This window comes from Eubalaena glacialis, chromosome 8 (assembly GCF_028564815.1).
Source record: "Eubalaena glacialis isolate mEubGla1 chromosome 8, mEubGla1.1.hap2.+ XY, whole genome shotgun sequence".
NCBI lineage: Eukaryota > Metazoa > Chordata > Mammalia > Artiodactyla > Balaenidae > Eubalaena > Eubalaena glacialis.
This window is the reverse complement of record NC_083723.1, coordinates 122,899,366-122,918,724: the sequence shown is the minus strand read 5'-3', so window position 1 is coordinate 122,918,724 and position 19,359 is coordinate 122,899,366. Positions and strand designations below refer to the sequence as shown.

Below are 19,359 nucleotides of genomic sequence, written 5' to 3'. Positions count from 1 at the left end.
TTGTCAGGGGTGGCATGGGGGCTGCCAGGACCCGTGAGTGCATGGGTTTTGTAGAGCTTAGTTTCCCCTTCGTGTTGTTCTTTATTGTAGTTGAATGAAATATAGCTAACAGGGTCCTAAGTGGCAGCTGCCATTGTCTCCCAGATTGCTATTTTATCTGGAATCCTTGGTTTTCCACTAAAGGCAAACATGTTATACTGGCAGAGGATAAGAAAAATGTTAGTGTCTCTTTATATTTCCAAATAGTCACGTGCGGCCTCTCAAAGCTTAGAAATGAGTCATTTAAGTACCATTATCAAGTTATATTTTTTTCATGATAAGCAACAGTCAAAAGCAATGAGGCTGCTCAGCTGTTTATTAGCTACTTAGGCTTTGAGAACTTCATTGTCAGGATTTTGAAAGATAGCAACATCCATACACACCTATTCCAGTTTAGAGCAGAGCTTATTTTGTTTCGTTCATGTTGGAGTCAAAAGTGCTGACTGCTGGACCTGCTTTCAGTGAGGCCCTGCTGTGGGTTTGGAGACTCACAGGAAAACCGTTTCACTTCATCCTCAGGCCAGGGCAGCCTGAGGAGGGGTCTGAAAAGGATCCTAAGGAGAGTTCAGTGCAATTTCCATGGTGAGATTTCTCCTTGGCCTAGCCTTTCTCCTCTCATCCCTTCTGAACACTTCAGCAGGTACCAAGAGCGGGACCTGGACCCCGTAACCTAGCCTTTCTAGCCTGTGCTATGACCACAGTTTCAAGTGATGGATAAGACAGAGTAGTGAGGAGGCGCAAGCAGGAAATGGCTGCAGCTGAGGCAGGATGTGGGTTTTTCTCTGCACAAGTGAATGTACAATAGAACACCCTGTTGCCCACTTCTTGAAAATCTAGGGGTTTATGGGAAACAAAAAGAAGTTTGTGCTGTGATATGCTGAGGTGTACATTGCAGTTGTTCCTTTACCCCTTGTTAAAGTTTTATTTATAGCACCCATCATTAGTAAGAAAGCACTGAAGAACATTGTCTTTACAAGAGGATTGAAGTGAAGCAACAAAAGCTGTCAAATTGAAACCAAAAGGAAGAAATGAAAATAATAGCAGAAATTATGCAAACCAAATTACAAACCGCAGAAAGAAAGCAAGTTATTGAATGCTATCGGGTGACTATGGCAGCCTCTAAATTCTTTCCCAGTTCTTGTTCTCTTAATCGGGCTCTTCCACCATTAGGATCATGGAATGGCTAAGAATCCAGGGGATTTCTAAGCAGACACTGTGGGCTTTGGAGGTGTGGGACTAAGAAATCTAGGGGATTTGTTCTCATTGGGCAAGGCCCAGATATTAGAGTATGATACAATTCCGCAATAGGCATCTGACTTCAATAATACTTCCTTATCTTCCCATCTGTAAAGATAATGAGCTCAGAAGGGTAATATTTTTCTCCCCCAAACCATAGATCTTGCTAGTGACAGAATCAAGACCCACCTATGTTTCCACTGTCTGCATTTCATATGTTAATGGAGAGACCTGGTGCCCATATGCTAATATGAGAGTGTACGACTGAGTCTCATGGAACAAGACAAGTGTCATGGGCTCACAGGAGGATGCTAAATGCTGTTAAACCACTCAGACAGAGATGGTAATCCTGCACTGCCAGTGTAGCCTAGGGAGAAGTCCTCCATACCTTTAAATGCATTAAAGCTTGTTTTGTCTTATTTTAAAGGATAATGTCCTCCTCTTCTTATTTTTTTAGATAAAACAATTCTTTTGTGTGAATTTGGTATTCTGTAGAAGTGTGGGCTGGGCTCTTGGTGGTGGGACTGGGACATGATGTAAGGCAGGTGGTCTTATAACTCACTGAGCTCATAATAGCCTGGCAGTCAGCCTGTTCCCCTTAAGAGTTTAGGAGACCTTAAATGGCACTCCCAGGCCTTGATTCCTTCAGCTTCCCTTTAGAAAAAAAACAACAATTTTTTGGTTTTTATTTTGGTGTTGTGAAAGAAAAATGTTGCTTGCCATATCAGCAAAGAAAGGATGCCATGGCCATTAGGCGAGCAGCCCCTACCACCGCCCTCCCCACCCCCATGGTGAGTCTGAGGGAACTCAGGATGGAGACAAACAGGCCGCCTGCTGCCACGCCCCCAGCCACTGCAGACCCCCAACCATGTCCCCTGAGGGGACTCAGGATGGCAGAGAGCAGGATACTGGCCTTAGACAGCTAAGGTGCATATCAAAGGAATGATTTCCATGAGCCCAGACTCTTGCATCTTCCCAGATAGAGAAAAGCACTAAATTCATTGACTTGTTGTCTGATTTTTTTGGTTTTTTTTTGAGTTAACAGTAATCTTTTCAAGTTCTGACTACCTATTTTTTTTTGCAAAATTCCTATATATCCTGGCTCCTCTCTTACCTGTTGGGAGTCAAACCACACAACTCATCTCAGAACTTAAAGAAGCTCAGGTTCTTTATGTCTTGGCACAGAAATAATTCGTTGAGGGACAAAGCGATGGGTAAGAAGTGGATTTATTAGTATAGGATGCTTGTGAAGGATACAAAGGTCAGGCAAGAGGGGCCTGCCCCGAGAACTAAGTGGGCTACATTTTTCTCATCAATGGATAAGTGGGGAGGGGGAGAAGACCACCTTCCTCCTCATTCTTTGAGTAGATGGCAGGCTTACATCATTAGCTCCTCCTTTGCACCAGGTGGGGGAGTTTTTGACCCTATAAGGTCCAACTGGGACTGTCACGGCGCTATTCAAATCAGCAGAAGGGTGGTAACATATACTCAAATATGTTAAATCATCTCAGATTTCAATATGGTGAGGGTCTTCCCCTTTGGAATGTCACCTTTCCCTTATATTTCTGTCCTTGGTATGTGCAGAGGTGCATGTCCTAAGGATCATTATCTTGCTGATGTCGACCAGCAGGATGTAGGCCTCATTTTTTCACTTAATGGCCTGGGGCATATCTCTCTCGTGCTTTTATTTATGACTTTATTGTTAAGCAAGCCTGCTTTGTTTCATGATGTTCTCATTGCTTTCTTGAGTGATAGTTAACTTACAGTTGTCTCCCAACGTTCCCTCTCTATCCTTAATCCCCTAGTGGAATTTCTAAGACTCCCTGTGTAACTATCCTACTCCATCCTCACAGGAGCAGTCCCTCACAGCCCCGAGGCTGCGTCCCGGGCTTGAAGTGCTCAGAAAGTCGACCGAATAAAACAGAATTCTCAGCTTTTAGGTTGTGCTTTTTTTTTTTCAGTTGACAGTTTTGGTAACCAATCACAAAGCGCCCCAGAGCAAATTTCTCTCCATCTGAACTCTACGAGGAACCAGAGCCTTGGTACCAGCAGAGGCCTCTTGTGCCCATCTGCCTCCTCGGAGGGTCCAGACGAATTTGCGTGAGTCTCTCCTGGTTCTCGGATCTCCCAAGTATTGATTGATGATCTTGAGTTTTATTTGGCAGTGTCTTTACCTGGCTCCCCAGTTCAAAGATATTGGGGAGTGACCCCTTCTAGATGAAAGATACTAGGGCAGCCCGGTTGAAAAACACTGGGATTTGCTCAGTTGGAAGGATACTGAGTGGTCTAGGACGAATGGTTAGGTAAGAGGCTGACCTGACATCTTTCCTCAAATTGGCTATCTTCACAAGAATTTGTCAGGATAAAAGCACACTAGTAAATTTTATCCCCAACAAACTCAACTTTAAAATGGGAAATAGATTCTCTCAGACAAGAATGAGGGGCATCAGAAAGCCAACCTCCGACTAAAAGTCCAGCCAGATTCATGTATGTACAGAGCTCATACTTATAAGTACCTACTAAATTGGAAATTAAAGGAACTCTCACCCTTAAAATGGCTAAGATGGGGCTCTTTTATTGCCTACGCAGTTAAATTAGAAAAGCCGGCTTAATAAAAACATCTTTTCAGTATTCTGATCTTAAAGAAACAAAAGCCCTTCCAGGGGGGACTGGCACTTCTCTTCCTGTGCCTTTGAAATGTCAATGTTCTACCTGATCTTCTTTGGGCGTTTCGGTGTGTGCCCCTGTGTGTTGAAGACTTGGTCTTGTTACGGAGTCCAAGCCCGCTCTGCTCGCTGCATGACAGGCCAATAAATCTGAGACGAGGTGTTGAGGCCAGGAATATGACTTTATTCGGAAAGCCGGCAGACTGAGAAGATGGCAGACTAGTGTCTCAAAATAACCATCTTATCGTCGGGGTCTGGATGCCAGCTTCTTTTATAGAATCAGAGAGGGAAGTAAATAAAAAGGCAGAATAGAGAGGGAAAGGTGGCGAGGAAATAAAGAAAAAAGGCCATCAGTCTTGCAAAACATCTCCTGGAATGGCCAGCTTCGGGGAGGGGATGTATTAATTTCTTCTGTCTTGCAGCCCTTCACAGGTGGGTAGGGTTCCCTGAAGCAGGCCATTATGTATGATTATAATCACAAAAGCAATGAAAAGCAAAGGCTGAAGGCAAAGAAACAGATCCAACATGGAGTCAGAACTGGCTCTTTCCTGTTACAGTCTCTGCCATCCAAAAGGTACCCACAGGTGTACATTTAGCAGCCAATCAAATAGACTTGGATTCTGAGCAGTCTTTTGCCTGTGTCAACTTTCAGGGTTTTTTTTTTTTTTTTTTTTTTGCCATCTTAACCTTTGTTGCGTCAGCCTGTACTTTCTTAGACTATTTTGGGGAATAAACCCTCTGGATCTTTTTTAGGTGCATCCTTTGCACCCTCTTGTGGGGAAGCCTCTTGCATCTTATTGGTTTGAATCACTATTAATATTATATCTCATTAATGGCCAGATGATGGATCCTTGAAATTGGAAAAACTTGTAAATCGGTAAATTTTTAGAAAGCTCTCATTATAAACAGATGTTTTCTTGGTGAAACCGCACACCTCAAATGGGACTCGAACCCACAATCTTCCAACTGAAACTGCACAACTCATCTCAGGACTTAATGAAGCTCAGGTTCTTCATGTCTCGGTGCAGAAGGAATTCAGCAAGAAGCAATGTGACAGGTAAGAACTAGATTTATTAATATAGGACCCTCGCGAAGGATACAAGTGGGCAAGCAAGAGGGCTCTGCCCCGAGAACTAAATGGGCTACATTTTTATAACCAAAGGAAAAGTGAGGAGGGAGAGAAGACCACCTTCTTCCTCATTCTTTGAGTAGATGTCATGCTTACGTCCTCTTTCACGTTGGGCGGGGGTGTTTTTGACCCTATACGATCAAACTAGGAATGTCATGGCGCTATTCAGATCAGCAGAAGTGTGGTAACATATACTCAAATATGTTAAGTCATCTCAGGTTTCAGTATAATGAGGGTCTTCTGCTTTGGAATGTCACCTTTCCCTTATATTCCTGTCCTTGTGTTACCAAACCCAGGTTCAGCTGCTAGCCGCTCAGAAGCCAATAATGTAAAAGGCAAGTGTCAGTAGAAAGGAAAAGTGTTTTAATCAGAAAAACTGGCAATCTGGAGAGAAGGTGGACTCATGTCCAGAAACCAATTCCGAAGACTCTGCTCAGCCATGACAGTTTTTAAAGGGAAAAATGGGGGACAAGAATCTCAGTGAATCATCAAAGCAAGAAGTTGGGTTCTGCATCCTTCTCCATTGTGTGCAGGCTGGCTGGCTCTCTCTTTAGATATTATCTTGCCTGTGTGATCTGCCTGCAGGATTGCCTAGGGGGCTTCTGGGGGCAGAGAGCTGGTCATTCCTTAGCTACTTAATTCTTCATTCTTCGTTTAATCTAGGAAAAGGATCAACAGGTTAGACGAGGCATGGTGTGCATTCAGGAGAGCTCAAGTCAGGAGTTAGGTTAAATTGCCTAGTGATCTCATTCCTATAATTGGGTTATTTTAAGGTTAGAGGGGAATGGAAATGGGCAAACAGGAAAGCGGCAAAAGAGCTGCTTTCAATTCCCCACTGTTAAAGATCATTCCATTTCTACGGGATTAGGGGCAAAGATTCATCTTCTATAACTTCATGCTGACATAGGGTGCCATCTTCTCAGAGTGGAAGATGCTGACATGATGGGTCTGTAGCACCTCTTTGCTGACAATTTTAGTTGCCTGTTTACATATATGAGCAGAAAAGCTACAATTCTTTGGCTGCCCACAAAGATATAGATTATTATGAGCAATAATGTTAATCGCATTCTCTTGAGGCCAGTTCCTGGAATTGTGCTGGCCCTCGATTCAGTACTGCTCAAGATAGAGCAGCTTATGTCATGGCTACAGTCTGGTTGGGGAGGGGGGGGCACTTCAGGGTTCTGCGTTCTGCTCCGTTCCACTTGGTCCTAAGGATCAGTATCTTGCTGACCTTGAATATCTTGTGCTTTTATATATGGCTTTATTGTTAAGCAAGCCTGCTTTGTTTCATGATGTTCCAATAGCTTTCCTGAGTGATCATTAACTTAGAGTGGTCTCCCAAAGTTGCCTAAAGTTCCCTCTCCATCTATAATCCCCTAGTGGGATTTCTAAAACTACCTGTGTAACTATCCTACTCTATCCCTATCACTGGTATTTTAAAATGGGTAAATAAAATGAATGTTAATAAGATTAAAGGAAAAGGTTTTGATAGAACATGACCTAAGGTTGGATGGTCCAAAAGGACCCCCCCAACTGGTCCCCAACATTAAAAGGCCCCAATCAAGGCCACTCTATTTACCCCAGTTTAAAAGAAATAAATATGTATATATATAATATATCTATATATATAAAGGGCAGAAGGAAAATTACACTGAGACACCTGAACAACGATTACCTGAGGCAGCAGTTAGACCAGTTAGTCAAGTTTAAAGATTGACAACAGGGCCTGGGTCCCTTGGCTCAACTCCTCTCTGGGGACCCAGAGTCTTTTTTTTTTTTTTTAATTAATTAATTTTTGGTTGCATTGGTTCTTCATTGCTGTGCGCGGGCTTTCTCTAGTTGTGGTGAGCGGGGGCTACTCTTCGTTGCGGTGTGCAGGCTTCTCATTGCGGCGGTTTCTCTTGTTGCGGAGCGCGGGCCCTAGGCGCACGCGGCGCAGTAGTTGTGTCGCACGGGCTTAGTTGCTCCACGGCATGTGGGATCTTCCCGGACCGGGGCTCGAACCTGTGTCCTCTGCGTTGGCAGGCAGATTCTTAACCACTGCACCACCAGGGAAGCCCCCAGGCAGATTCTTAACCACTGCACCACCAGGGAAGTCCCTGGGGACCCAGAGTCTTTTATACAAAATAGATTAAATGGTTGGCGATAAAAAGAAAAAAAAACTTCTAGGAGTCCTTGTAAGAACAAGCCTTGTTTTTTGTTGTTGTTGTTGTTGTTACATAAATTAACCCATTTATTGTAGGCTAGCAATGTTTCAAATGGTGGCGCTTCTACTGGTCCTTCAATTCCTTCCGTCTTCTGATGGCTGACTTTACTGTGACGGCAGAAGTGGTGTCGTAGGTCCAGGCACCACCAGCTACAGTTTTCATGCGGGAACCACAGTGCGAAATGCGCACAGCTCGTCTCTTCATCTTGGTGTTGCCACAGAAGGAGCAAGAGTACTTGGCGTGCTGGCTGATTTCAATTGTCTTCACCATTTTCCGGAGGGAGGCACCATAATGGGTCCCGTATTTACCCACCATTCTGACCTTCTTGGTGCATTTAGCCATGTCGCCACCACCTAGGTCCGAGCCCAGAGAGGAGAAGACCTGTTGATTGGCTCCTAATGGAAACTAAAGGTAAAGGTATAAAATGATAACATTGAGATGAAAGTTAATAAAAATTGGTATATGTAATTAGGCTTTATATAAGAGGGTTACATCTCTTTTGCTTAGTTATATTGTAGGATAGACATGTTTCACTGGGGATTACTTCCCTTGTGTGGCATTATAAGACAGGGCTTATGGACCTGCCCCTCAGGAAATATTTATTAAACCAACTAAAGGAAACTGATAGTGTTACCTGGGACTGTACAATATAAAGGAAAACTAAGAACTAATATTCAGGGGCTAATAACAGTGACAATAGAGATTTGCTCTTGGTCTAACCTGTGCACTTAAAAGAGGGTCTTTATTGAGTACCTACCGTAGGCAAGCTTTTGAAGGCATGATAAATTAAACCCTAAAGTTCTAAAACACAGAACTCTTAAATTTCAGTTTAGTTGAAAATCTTCTCACTGATATAGAAAAGCAAATTAAAGAAAATACAGTTAGGCAAATGCATCTTTAATAGCATTTGCGTGACAGACGATTTCTATTACTGAAGCAAACTTGGGTCTGCTCATCCGCCCACAGTGAAGCCAATCGACTGACACTGGGTTGTGGTGGAGAAAAGCGCCCTGTCGATTGTAAAGATGCCAGTACCAGGCTCCTCTCTTATTCTTGGGAGTGGTCCCTCAGAGCTAGCTGAGAGGCTGCCTCCGGGGCCTCAAGTCCTCAGAAAGTCTGCTGAATAAAAGAGAATTCTCAACTTTTCGGTTGTGCACTTTTTTCACTTGACAGTGTTGTGTAAATTGCCGACAAAAGCTAGAGTCTCCAGAGAATTTCAAAGCTAAACTCCTGAGAAAGCCACAACTTCTCTCATCACTGAGACTGTCACGGTCCATCTGGGCCAGACGTGTGGGTAGGGAATGCGGAAGAGCACATTCTAGTAAATTTGCACCGCTCAGACCATGTAATGCAGGAGAGGAGTCTTTAGGCCGTTAGGAGGAACAGAAAGCAGGCAGGGGAAAAGGTAGAGGAAAAGAGAAAGGTGATAGACTAGATTCCTAGAGCTGCTCTAACAGATTATTACAAACTATGAAGCTTCAAAGCAGAGACATTTATTGCTGCATAGTTCTGGGAGTTCACACTCAAAATGTTGGCAAAGCCATGCTCTCTGAAGGCTTCAGGGGAGGATCCTCCCTTGTGTTTTCCCAGCTGCTGGTGGTCGCTGGCAATCCTTGGCATTCCTTGGCTTGTAGCTGCATCACTCCAGTCTCTTTCCTCTTGCATTTTACTATAAGCAGCAAGGAGAAAGCAGACTGCACCTTCCACACTGTACTTAGAAATCTCTTCAGCTAAATATTCAAGTTCATCACTTACAAGTTCTACTCTCCACCCAGCAATAGACTGGCGCTATCCCTACGATACACCAAGCCACGTGTCTGACTTCTTTCTTCCCCGAAGAGCCCTGCAGTCTCCCAGTACACCCAGGAATGATGATCAGACACTGTGACTGGCTTTCTGGGCAAGATTTAGGTCATTTACTAAGGGCCGTTTGGATCCACCACAATAACCCCAAACAACAAGTATAACTTTGGAAATGTTGGTGTGATTAACAGGCACACGGAGAAAAAGCTTTCAATTTGTCAAAGCTGTAGCACCCACCAAATTATGGGGCAATATTTCTGTCTCTTTAAAGGCAAACAGTTCCTTCACTGGCTCCACCCAATCTGCTTCCTGGCTCAGAGGTTTCAGAGGGTGCAAACATTTTCCCCTCATAGTTAAAGCAAAAGCACGGGCTCAAACAGCTTCTTTGGAGAAAACTTGACAACTCATCAACTCCTTCAAAAGGTGAGCCTGGCTGAGAAGAGGCCCCAGAGGATAGAGCTGCGAGGGGCAGTAGGATACAGGGAGTCTGCGCGGGGGTGGGCTCTGGCCTGAGAAGGGACCAGGTGGTGTGCAAGCAAAGCAGTAAGGAGGATGCTGCCAGAGTGCTGGTGGTGGAGGGGAGAGAGGGGAGGAAAGATGTTTATGAGGATAATGTCCATACATCTCATGTTCAACATGACAAACTTTTGCTGAATACTGCACCGTCTGTCTAGTTGCTGTTGTGATAGACATTGAGTACCACTTGATAACCCAGAGTTTTCCCTTAATAGGAAATGAGTGTCCCCAAGGCAGGTCTTTAGAGCTGGAAGGCAATTCAGAGGCCACCCAGTCTAAACCCCTGTTTCTTGTTTTTAATTTAATTTTTTTTTATATTGGAGTAGAGTTGATTTACAATGTTGTGTAACTTTCAGGTATACAGCTCAGTGATTCTGTTATACATATACGTATATCCATTCTTTTTCAGATTCTTTTCCCATATAGGTTATTACAGAATATTGAGTAGAGTTCCCTGTGCTATACAGTAGGTCCTTGTTGATTTTCCTGAAAAAGGATCAGAACCCCTGAGAGCATGGTGACTCTCCAGGGATTACCCAGGTCACTAATGACACCGGAAATCTAGAATTCACTTTGAATTCTTTCTGACACTTCACAGAGAGAAGCTGTGTCCCTAATAGGGTGACATATGAGTTGCGGAGCAGGGGCTATGCAGAGAGGATTAGCTATTCTAAAAAAAACATGTATGTGAGACCCCCCCTCCTTGCCTTCCCTAATTATAGGCTTGCTAACCAGTTCACCATTCGGGAAAGAGTGTGGACTGTCTTCCCCTCATCTGCCTCTGACCTGATGTAGACTACAGAATGACGGGTCCAAGAAGGAACAAGAAGAGGCCATAGTGTGCAGTGCTTAAGAGTGAGCGTGGTAGTCAGACAGCCTTTGAATTGGACCCCTCTCTGCTCAACACCTATTGGCACAATGACCTTGGGCAAGTGTCTCAGAATTCTTGAGCCACATCAGTCTCCTCATTTAAAAATCTCAGGTAAAAAAAAAAAAAAAACCTCAGGTAATAATGTTAGCTTCCTTGCAGGTTAGTTTTGCGAGTAAGTGAGACACAACTGACCCTTGAACAACACAGATTTGAATTGTGTGGGTATACTTATATGCAGATATTTTTCAATAAATGCACATTCAGCTCTCCATATCCCTGGTTTTACATTGGCAGATTCAACCAAACAGGATGGAAATTTCCATCCAAGGTAGGTTGAATCTGCCAATGTGAAAACCCCGATATGGAGGGCCAACTGTACTAGCCATTTTATATGAGATATTTGAGCATCTGCAAATTTTGGAACATGTCGGGGTCTTGGAATCAATCCCCCCTCCATATTGATATGGAGGGATGAGTGTAATATACAAAACATATTTATTAGTGTGCTTGGTATACAGTATACATTCAGTAGCGGTTACACTACACCCAGGTTATTTTTTTATTGTGGAATTTTTTTAAACTTATTGAAAGATAAAGGGAATACTATAAGGAACTTCCGTGTACCTATACCAAGCTTCAATGATTATCAGTTTATGCCAGTCCTGTTTCATTTATATACTCACCACTCCCCAGCCACCCCAGATTACTTTGAAGCAAATGTCAGACCTTGTGTCACTTTATCAGTAAATATTTGAGTATGTATGTCTGACAAGATAAAGACCATTTTAAAAAATTACCATAATCAGACTTCAAAAAGCAATGAGAATTTCTAGAAAATTACCAGTTATATTCACATTGCCCTGATTGTCTCATAATTTTAAAAATTGTTTGAAGTTGCACCCAAATGAGGTCCATACATTGCAATTCATTGATATCTCTTAAATTTAACTTAACACATAGGTTTCTACCTTCCTTGTTTCTTGCTGTAAAATTTCTTTAAGAAAGGGGAAGTCTTTTGTCCAACAGAATTGGAAGTGTACACTTTGTTGATTACACCCCAAAATGTCACTTGTCATGCCCTTCTAGTTCCAGTGTTTTGTGTGCATTCTGTTTAGGGAGAAGCTTGGTCAGATTAAAGCTTGGCTGGTGCTTTGGTGGGAGTGCTTCACAGGTGCAGTTGTTAACGTCGATCAGAAGGCATAATGTTTGCTTGTCTCAGATATTAATGATTACCTTGAGCATACGTTTCCTTAAGGGCCACAAATTATGATATTCTAATTCTATCATTCTTTCTTCATTTATTAGATGGAATAATCCTATAAAAAGAAACTTCCCCTCAACAATTCTTTCATTTCCACGAGGCACAGTTATATAAGAAAGACAAGATAAATGCTTTGTTCTTTCCCTTTGTCAACGTTCAGAATGACATACTCCTAACATACTCCAAAGGGAACAACTGACTTCTTCTAAGAAGATGGCATTGCTATGAACACATAGATTTTAACTTATTTGATATATTTCAATCCCTTGGAATCATTATTCTTATTGATGCTCAAACTGTCTCATCTTTGTCCCGTTGGGGATCGTCTTCAAGTTGGCTCTTAAGTCCTTTTGATGCGATCCTAGTAATTTTTTCATAGCATCCTTGCTGTCTAGTATGACAAGATGGTCTATGCTCAACTCGTACATTGCCTGGCCCAGACCTGGAATCCATACTTTCTCCTAAGAGCCCTAAATTTTTGGTAGGAAATGGCATTTGAAGATTACAATCTGGCACTAAGGGTGCTCATTGTTACTGGGCTCATCATTGTTTTTATGCCTTTTCAATGGATTTCAAAACTATACAAACACACACACGCACATACACACAACTAAGAATAGGATTCCCGAAAACGATTTTTTGCAGGGTTTTTATTGCGGCGGGGGTGGGGGTGGGTGCTTAACTATATCCTACTGGGGATGGACAAAGAAATTACTGCATTGTCAAGTCTCTAGGACCAATTTTTTTGTGGTTCATCCACCACACAAAATACAATCTGGCCAGTTTGTTTCATTTGCTTTGGATTTTTACTAGTATTTTGAAATATAATTTTTGCTGTATAATATATGCTTTCAAGATCAAATCTATGAAATCTAAGTATATCCAAAGTAGTCTAGTTCCCAGCTTCTATCCCCAGCTTCCCTCCACCCTGTTTCTTCCATCCCCATATAAGTAACTTTTTTGTCTGCTTACTTTTCCGATTATCCTGCCATTGCTTTTACATATGAATGAAAAAATATATATATTACATTATATATATGTAGGCCCCGGTCCTCCTTGTTAGAGAAATGATAGTAAACTCTACATTATTTTCTTCACTTGGCTTTTTTTGCTTAATGATATATCCTGGAGATGTCTCCATACCTGGATGTAAAGATATATCTCATTCCGTTTTGCAGTTGGCTAGTACTGCACTGTGTGAATATACCTTAGTTTATTCAACCAGGCCCATACTGATGGGCATTTGATAGGTTTTTGGTCTTTTGCTATTTCAAATAGTGGTGCAGTAAACAGCCTTCTGCATAATTTTTTTCTGTATTTTTGTCAGTGTACCTTTGGGATAAATCCCCAAATTGAGGTTGATCATCAAAGGGTAAATGCACATGTACTTTTGCAAGATATTGCTAACTTCTCCTCTAGATGTTTTAGACTGCTTTTCCATTCGCACTAGCCATGTGGGAGAACACCTGTTTCCCCTATACCTTTTACCAATATATTATGCCAGCAAACTTTTGGATTTTTGCCAAACCTGTAGGTGAGAAATAGTCTCTTAGTGTAATATTAAATAATTAATTTAATTTTTCTATGTTTTGATATGTTTTTCTCTATTACGAGTGAATGTTAATCTCTTTTTATATATTCAAAGGATATTTACATTTTTTTCTTTGAACTGTTTATCTATATCTTTCTCCATTTTTTATCGAGTTGCTGGTCTTTTGTTTCTCTACTTTTAGATATTCTTTGTTTTTTTTTTAATTTTGTAATTCAAGTATTGTTGATTTACAATACTGTGTTAGTTTTAGGTGTACAGCAAAGTAATTCAGTTATATATATATATTTTCTGATTCTTTTGTATTATAGGTTATTACAAGATACTGAATATAGTTCCCTGTGCTATACAGTAAATCCTTGTTGCTTTTGTATTTTATATATAGTGTTATGTATCCATAAATCCCATACTCCTAATTTATCCCTCTTCCACCACTTTCCCCTTTGGTAATCAGAAGTTTGTTTTCTATGTGTGTGAGTCTGTTTCTGTTCTGTAAATAAGTTTATTTGTATTTTTTTTAGATTCCACATGTAAGTGATATCATATGATATTTGTCTTTCTTTGTGTGACTTACTTCTCTCAATATGATAATCTCTAGGCCCATCCATGTAGCTGCAAATGGCATTATTTCATTTTATTTATGGCTGAGTAATATTCCATTGTATATATGTACCACATCTTCTTTATCCATTCATCTGTCAGTGGACATTTAGGTTGTTTCCATGTCTTGGCTATTGTAAATGGTGCTGCTAAGAACATAGGGGCGCATGTATCTTTTCAAATTAGAGTTTTGTCCAGATATATGCCCAGGAGTGGGATTGCTGGATCCTATGGTAACTCTATTTTTAGTTTTTTGTGGATCCTCCATACTGTTCTCCATAGCGGCTGCACCAAATTACATTCCTACCAGCAGTGTGGGAAGGTTCCCTTCTCTCCACATTTTCTCCAGCATTTATTATTTGTAGACTTTTTTATCATGGCCATTCTGACTGCTCTGAGGTGATACATCATTGTAGTTTGATTTGCATTTCTTCAATGTTTAGTGATGCTGAGCATCTTTTCATGTGGTTGTTAGCCATCTGTATAGATATTCTTTGTGTAAAAGGAAAATTGCCCCTGCCCCTCTTTTATATAAGTTAGAAAAAAGAATTTTCCCCTAGTTTGACATTTGTGTTTTAATTTGTGTATGGAGGATTGTTTGTTTGTTTGCCTCACATTATCTTTTTGATTTTTATGTAATCAAATTTAGGAGTCTTTTTCCTTACTCTATTTCAAATCTTAGAAATATTTTCCCCACCCCCCGGTTACAAAGATTTAACCATGTTTCTTCTATTATCATATGGATTTTTTTTACATTTAAATTTCTAATCTATTTGGGATTTGAATGGCATCAGGAAGTGGATGCAGTTTTATCTTTTTCTGTATTGTTATCGCAGTGTTGCTTATTAGTCCATCTTTTTTCCCATTGATGTGAGATGCTGCCTTGTTGAATATAAATGTAACATAATTGAATTGAATTGAATATAAATGAATATAGTGTGCTCAGTTTGGTCTACTCCCGAATCTTCTGTTTTTGTTTAACTGTTCTCTCTATTCATGCACCAACATCATACTGCTTTAATTATAGAAACTATAATGTTCTACTATCTGGTAGAGCTAGTCTTCCCTCATTTTTCTTTTCTTGATTGCCAAGGCTAATTTTCTTTTTTCTTCATCCAAATGAACTTTATAATCAACTATTTTAGTTGCATGAAAAAAAAAGCGATGAAAAATATTTTTAATATATATTTATGTAAAATCATGTTAAAGAAGTATCTATTCATTTAAATTTTATGATTTAAACATGAATCAGTGTTGGGCTTCCCTGGTGGTGCAGTGGTTAAGAATCCGCCTGCCAATGCAGGGAACACGGGTTCGAGCCCTGGTCTGGGAAGATCCCACATGCCATGGAGCAACTAAGCCCGTGCACCACAACTACTGAGCCTGCACTCTAGAGCCCGTGAGCCACAACTACGGAAGCCCGCGTGCCTAGAGCCCGTGCTCTGCAACAAGAGAAGCAACTGCAATGAGAAGCCTGCACACTGCAATGAAGAACAGCCCCTGGTCCCCGCAACTAGAGAACTCCCGTGTGCAGCAAGAAAGACCCAATGCGGCCAAAAATAAATAAATACATAAATAAATTTATTAAAAAAAAAAAGAACATGAATCAGTGTTGAATTTGGCCAAATGTCTTTTTTGCACCTAGTTCCTTTTCTTCTTAACCTATTAATGGGATGTGTTGCAACAATCAATTTCCTCATGTTGAACCACCCTAGTATTTCTGAAACAGTAATACTTAAGGTGCATTGCTTTGTAGTGTCTAATAATTTATTTAGGATTTTTGAATCAGTACTCACACATGAGACATGTGTATCACTTTATTTGTTGGTGAAATCGTGGTTAGCTTTTGCGATCAACATTACATTTGCTTCATAGAAAGAGCTGAACGTTTTCCTTCCTTTTTATGTGATCAGGAATCGTTTAAGTAGCACTGAGATTATCAGATCTTTAAAGGTTTCAGTTAATTCCATGTGAAACCATCTGGACATGACTCTTTTGTGGGGATACGCTTTAAGTACTTTGTTATTTCTTCCACAGCAATTGAGCTGTTTATGCGTAGTAGAATATTACACATTTTCAGGGAGGAAAAGAAAGAAAAAAAAGAGAGTTGGGAATGGTTCCCACTTGCCCAAATTGACCCTTTTTCCCTCTCCTTCATTTTCTTAAGATCTTGTGGGTACCTAAGCCCCAGGGCCTCTTGATATAAACATGGCTGATGCCCAGGACAACGCTCTGAGGATCGTGCTGGTCGGGAAGACTGGAAGTGGGAAAAGTGCCACAGGAAACACCATCCTCGGGGAAAACGTATTCAACTCTAGGCTTGCTGCCCAGGCTGTTACCAAAACTTGTCAGAAAGCATCCCGGAAATGGGAGGGGAGAGACCTTCTCGTTGTTGACACCCCAGGGCTCTTCGACACCAAGGAGAGCCTGAGCACCACCTGCATGGAAATCAGCCGCTGTGTCCTCGCCTCCTGCCCCGGACCTCACGCCATCGTCTTGGTCGTGCAGCTGGGCCGCTACACGGAGGAAGAGCAGAAAACCGTGGCGTTGATCAAGGCTGTGTTTGGGGAAACAGCCATGAAGCACATGATCATCTTGTTCACTCGCAAAGAGGAGCTGGAGGACCAAAGCTTAAGCGACTTTCTGCAGCGTGCAGATGTAAAGCTACGAAGCATCCTCAAGGAGTGTGGAGACCGCTGCTGTACCTTCAGTAACAGGAGTACAGACCAGGCTGAGAAGGAAGCTCAGGTGCGGGAGCTGGTGGAGCTGATAGAGAAGATGGTGCAGAATAACCAGGGGGCTTACTTTTCCGACGCCATATACAAGGACACGGAGGAAAAGCTGAGAAGGCGGGAGGAAGTCTTGAAGAAAATCTACGCTGATCAGTTAGAAAAGGAAATTAAACTACTAGAAAAGGAATATGCCCATAGACCACAGGAAGAAAAGGAGGAACAAATAAAATTGCTAATGAAGAAGCATGAAGAACGAATGAAAAATATAAGGGAAGAAGCCAAGGAGAATTTATTGCAAGTTGTTGTCAAGGCGATTAAAAATATGCTTTCAAAAGTATGGCAAATGTTTTGGAAGTAGTGTAAATTGTATTTTTACTTCTCCATTTACTATAACTTGTTAATATGGTAGTTTGCATTTTCCAAAGAGGGCTAAAACCATATCTTCTCTCTGACTTCTTCTTACAATCTGACCTTGTTACTCTTTCCATTGAGTTATGGGTCTATGTTCCCTGCCTTGAAATTGGATGGACTTTGTGACTGCTTTGATAAATTCTGGGTGTTCGAAGCAACACCATGTGACTTCCAAGGTTAGAAAAGGAAAATGACTCCTTGCTGTCTCGGGGTGCTTGCCCTTGGAATTTGGCCACCATGTTGTGAGGAAGCCCAAGTCACCCACATGAAGAGGACTTGAAGTCACTGGCCCACTCCCCTGGCTGATATTTCAGCTGCCAGCCAAAAGCAGCTTCCCAGCCATGCAAGCGAGGCGACACCAAAGTGCATTCTCCAGTTGCCAACTGATGAAGCTGCAAAGAACAAAGATGAGCCATCCCCCCGGGGTCCTGCCCAAATTGCAGATTCATGAGAAAAATAAATGATTGTTGTTGTTTTAAACCACTAAGTTTTGGGATGGTTTGTTATGCAGTGAGAGCTAACCAGAATGAAATATCTTCCCAGCACATTCCCCACGACTCCCGGCTCCCAGCTGTCCTTCTACACGATGCCAGTGAATGTAAGAGGTTATGAAATTGACATAAGCAGGGAATGATCTATTTCAGAGAGTTCAAAGAGTCAATTTAGGAAACTTCAAATAAGAAACCCTGCATATGTTAAGTGTCAGCACCACTGGTAATGTGTCTTATTTCAATCCACATCTATGAGTACTTTGTTAGTGAAGCATCAGGCTTCTCTGGCACCATTACTCTGTGGTTCATGGAGATGTGGAGGTTGATAAATCCTCTTATTGTTTTTTTCTCTCTCTCTTTTTTTTTTAAGGTACCATCCTAACTTAAAATGTCCCTGCTGTACCTTAGAAATCTCTTGTGTGCCAAATATTTTTCTTGCCTCTGCAGATCCAGAGTTCACCCTTCTTTCACTCTAGCTTTTTGCCTCGGAGGCTGATCTATATGGACTACATCAGTGGGATCTCTTGCTCTCTGACTTCTGCTTGGTTTCTGCCAATGGGAAATCCAAGCAGGAGAGCTCTTGACGGTAGAAAAACAAGGTCAGGGTATCTGTTTTCCTGCCTCTCTCCCTGCAGGGGCATCTCCCACTAGCTGCAACCCTAAGCCAAAGCTCATCACTCCTCCCCTGGAGGCTCTCTACCCAGCTCTCCTTCTGGGTTCCAGCTTTTGTTCACCCCTTAGGGTAAGGATGTAATTTCCTCTCTGTTCCTAGCCCTCTCCCTTGTCATTTCCAAACCTTGTATCCACAGCTTGTAGGAAGCCCCTTCACTAGGCTCTCCTCCAACTACTTCATTATACTAAGCCATCTGTTTTCTGCTGGAATCCTGATTGATACATCTTATGACACCTACTTCTTTTTCTCTTTCAGAGCATTCCCTGACTTTTGTTGTTGTTGTTGTTGTTTTTCAATTCGCTCTAGTGTTTTCTGCCAGCAGAAAAATCTCTCCTGACTGTTGATATCTCTGGGACAAGTTTACCCCCATGGACTGTGACATTGGCAGTGAGCAGATAAAAGTTTCCGTCCGGCTAAAATAATTGCAAAACTTCAAAGCTAGAGGGATGACTTTATATCATTTATAATGATGGCAGATAACCCAAACTCAAATTGTTGGAATTTTTACAGCTGTCCTTTGCTTTGCCTGTGAATGTGACTGAGAGTATTTACTGCACTGGTGAAATTTAGGGAGGCAGGGATTCGAGATCAAATCTGGAGAAAATAGGATCCCAAATACCTGCTCATTCTAAGGGTCATCACAAATATTATGAATGGAGTAAAGACAGCATGGAAGAAAAGCCCATTGTGAGAAAACATTCATAATATATGCTGTGACATAACACCGCTAGTCCAAACTGCTATTCCCCATAACACAATTCTTATATTTAGAGGTAGTTCCTTGTGAGTGATTCATCAGTGCACTATTATCTCTAGAGAGCGAACTATTCATGCACTGTCCTGACACCTTTCATTTAAGAATCGTTTAAATGATATTTTCTCTCAGCAACTTGCAGAAGCATTATTCATTCAATTAACTTGTGTGTATCTAGGCATAGGTTAGGGCCTATGGAAGATGCAACTTATATTCCACTTTGGAAGGTAAGTCATGCCCAGAGGAGAAATGAGTAAATCAAATAAAAATCATCGACATTATCTTCTCCCGCGTTGAAGGAATTCTTGCCCGCTCGACTATCTTCACAATCCTTACATCCCAGTTTTCTCTGAAGGTGGTTCTGAGTTCTGAGGTCTCTGGAAATTCCAGCATTTATTGTGTGCATTATTCCTATTGTTGA

The 19,359-nt window shown here is 41.6% G+C and overlaps 2 protein-coding genes across 2 annotated transcripts; one reads left to right on the top strand and one right to left on the bottom strand.

Moving 5' to 3' along the window:
• Positions 1–7,315: 7,315 nt before the first annotated feature.
• Positions 7,316–7,619, bottom strand: LOC133096544 (large ribosomal subunit protein eL43-like). Its single transcript, XM_061198160.1, has one exon. The coding sequence runs from the start codon at positions 7,617–7,619 to the stop codon at positions 7,341–7,343; it is 279 nt and encodes a 92-aa protein (XP_061054143.1). The 3' UTR covers positions 7,316–7,340.
• Positions 7,620–9,444: 1,825 nt separating this feature from the next.
• Positions 9,445–16,967, top strand: LOC133096543 (GTPase IMAP family member 7-like). Its single transcript, XM_061198158.1, has 2 exons — positions 9,445–9,503; positions 16,045–16,967. Exon 2 carries the CDS (start codon positions 16,086–16,088, stop codon positions 16,965–16,967), a length of 882 nt encoding a protein of 293 aa, XP_061054141.1. The 5' UTR covers positions 9,445–9,503; positions 16,045–16,085.
• Positions 16,968–19,359: the final 2,392 nt, after the last annotated feature.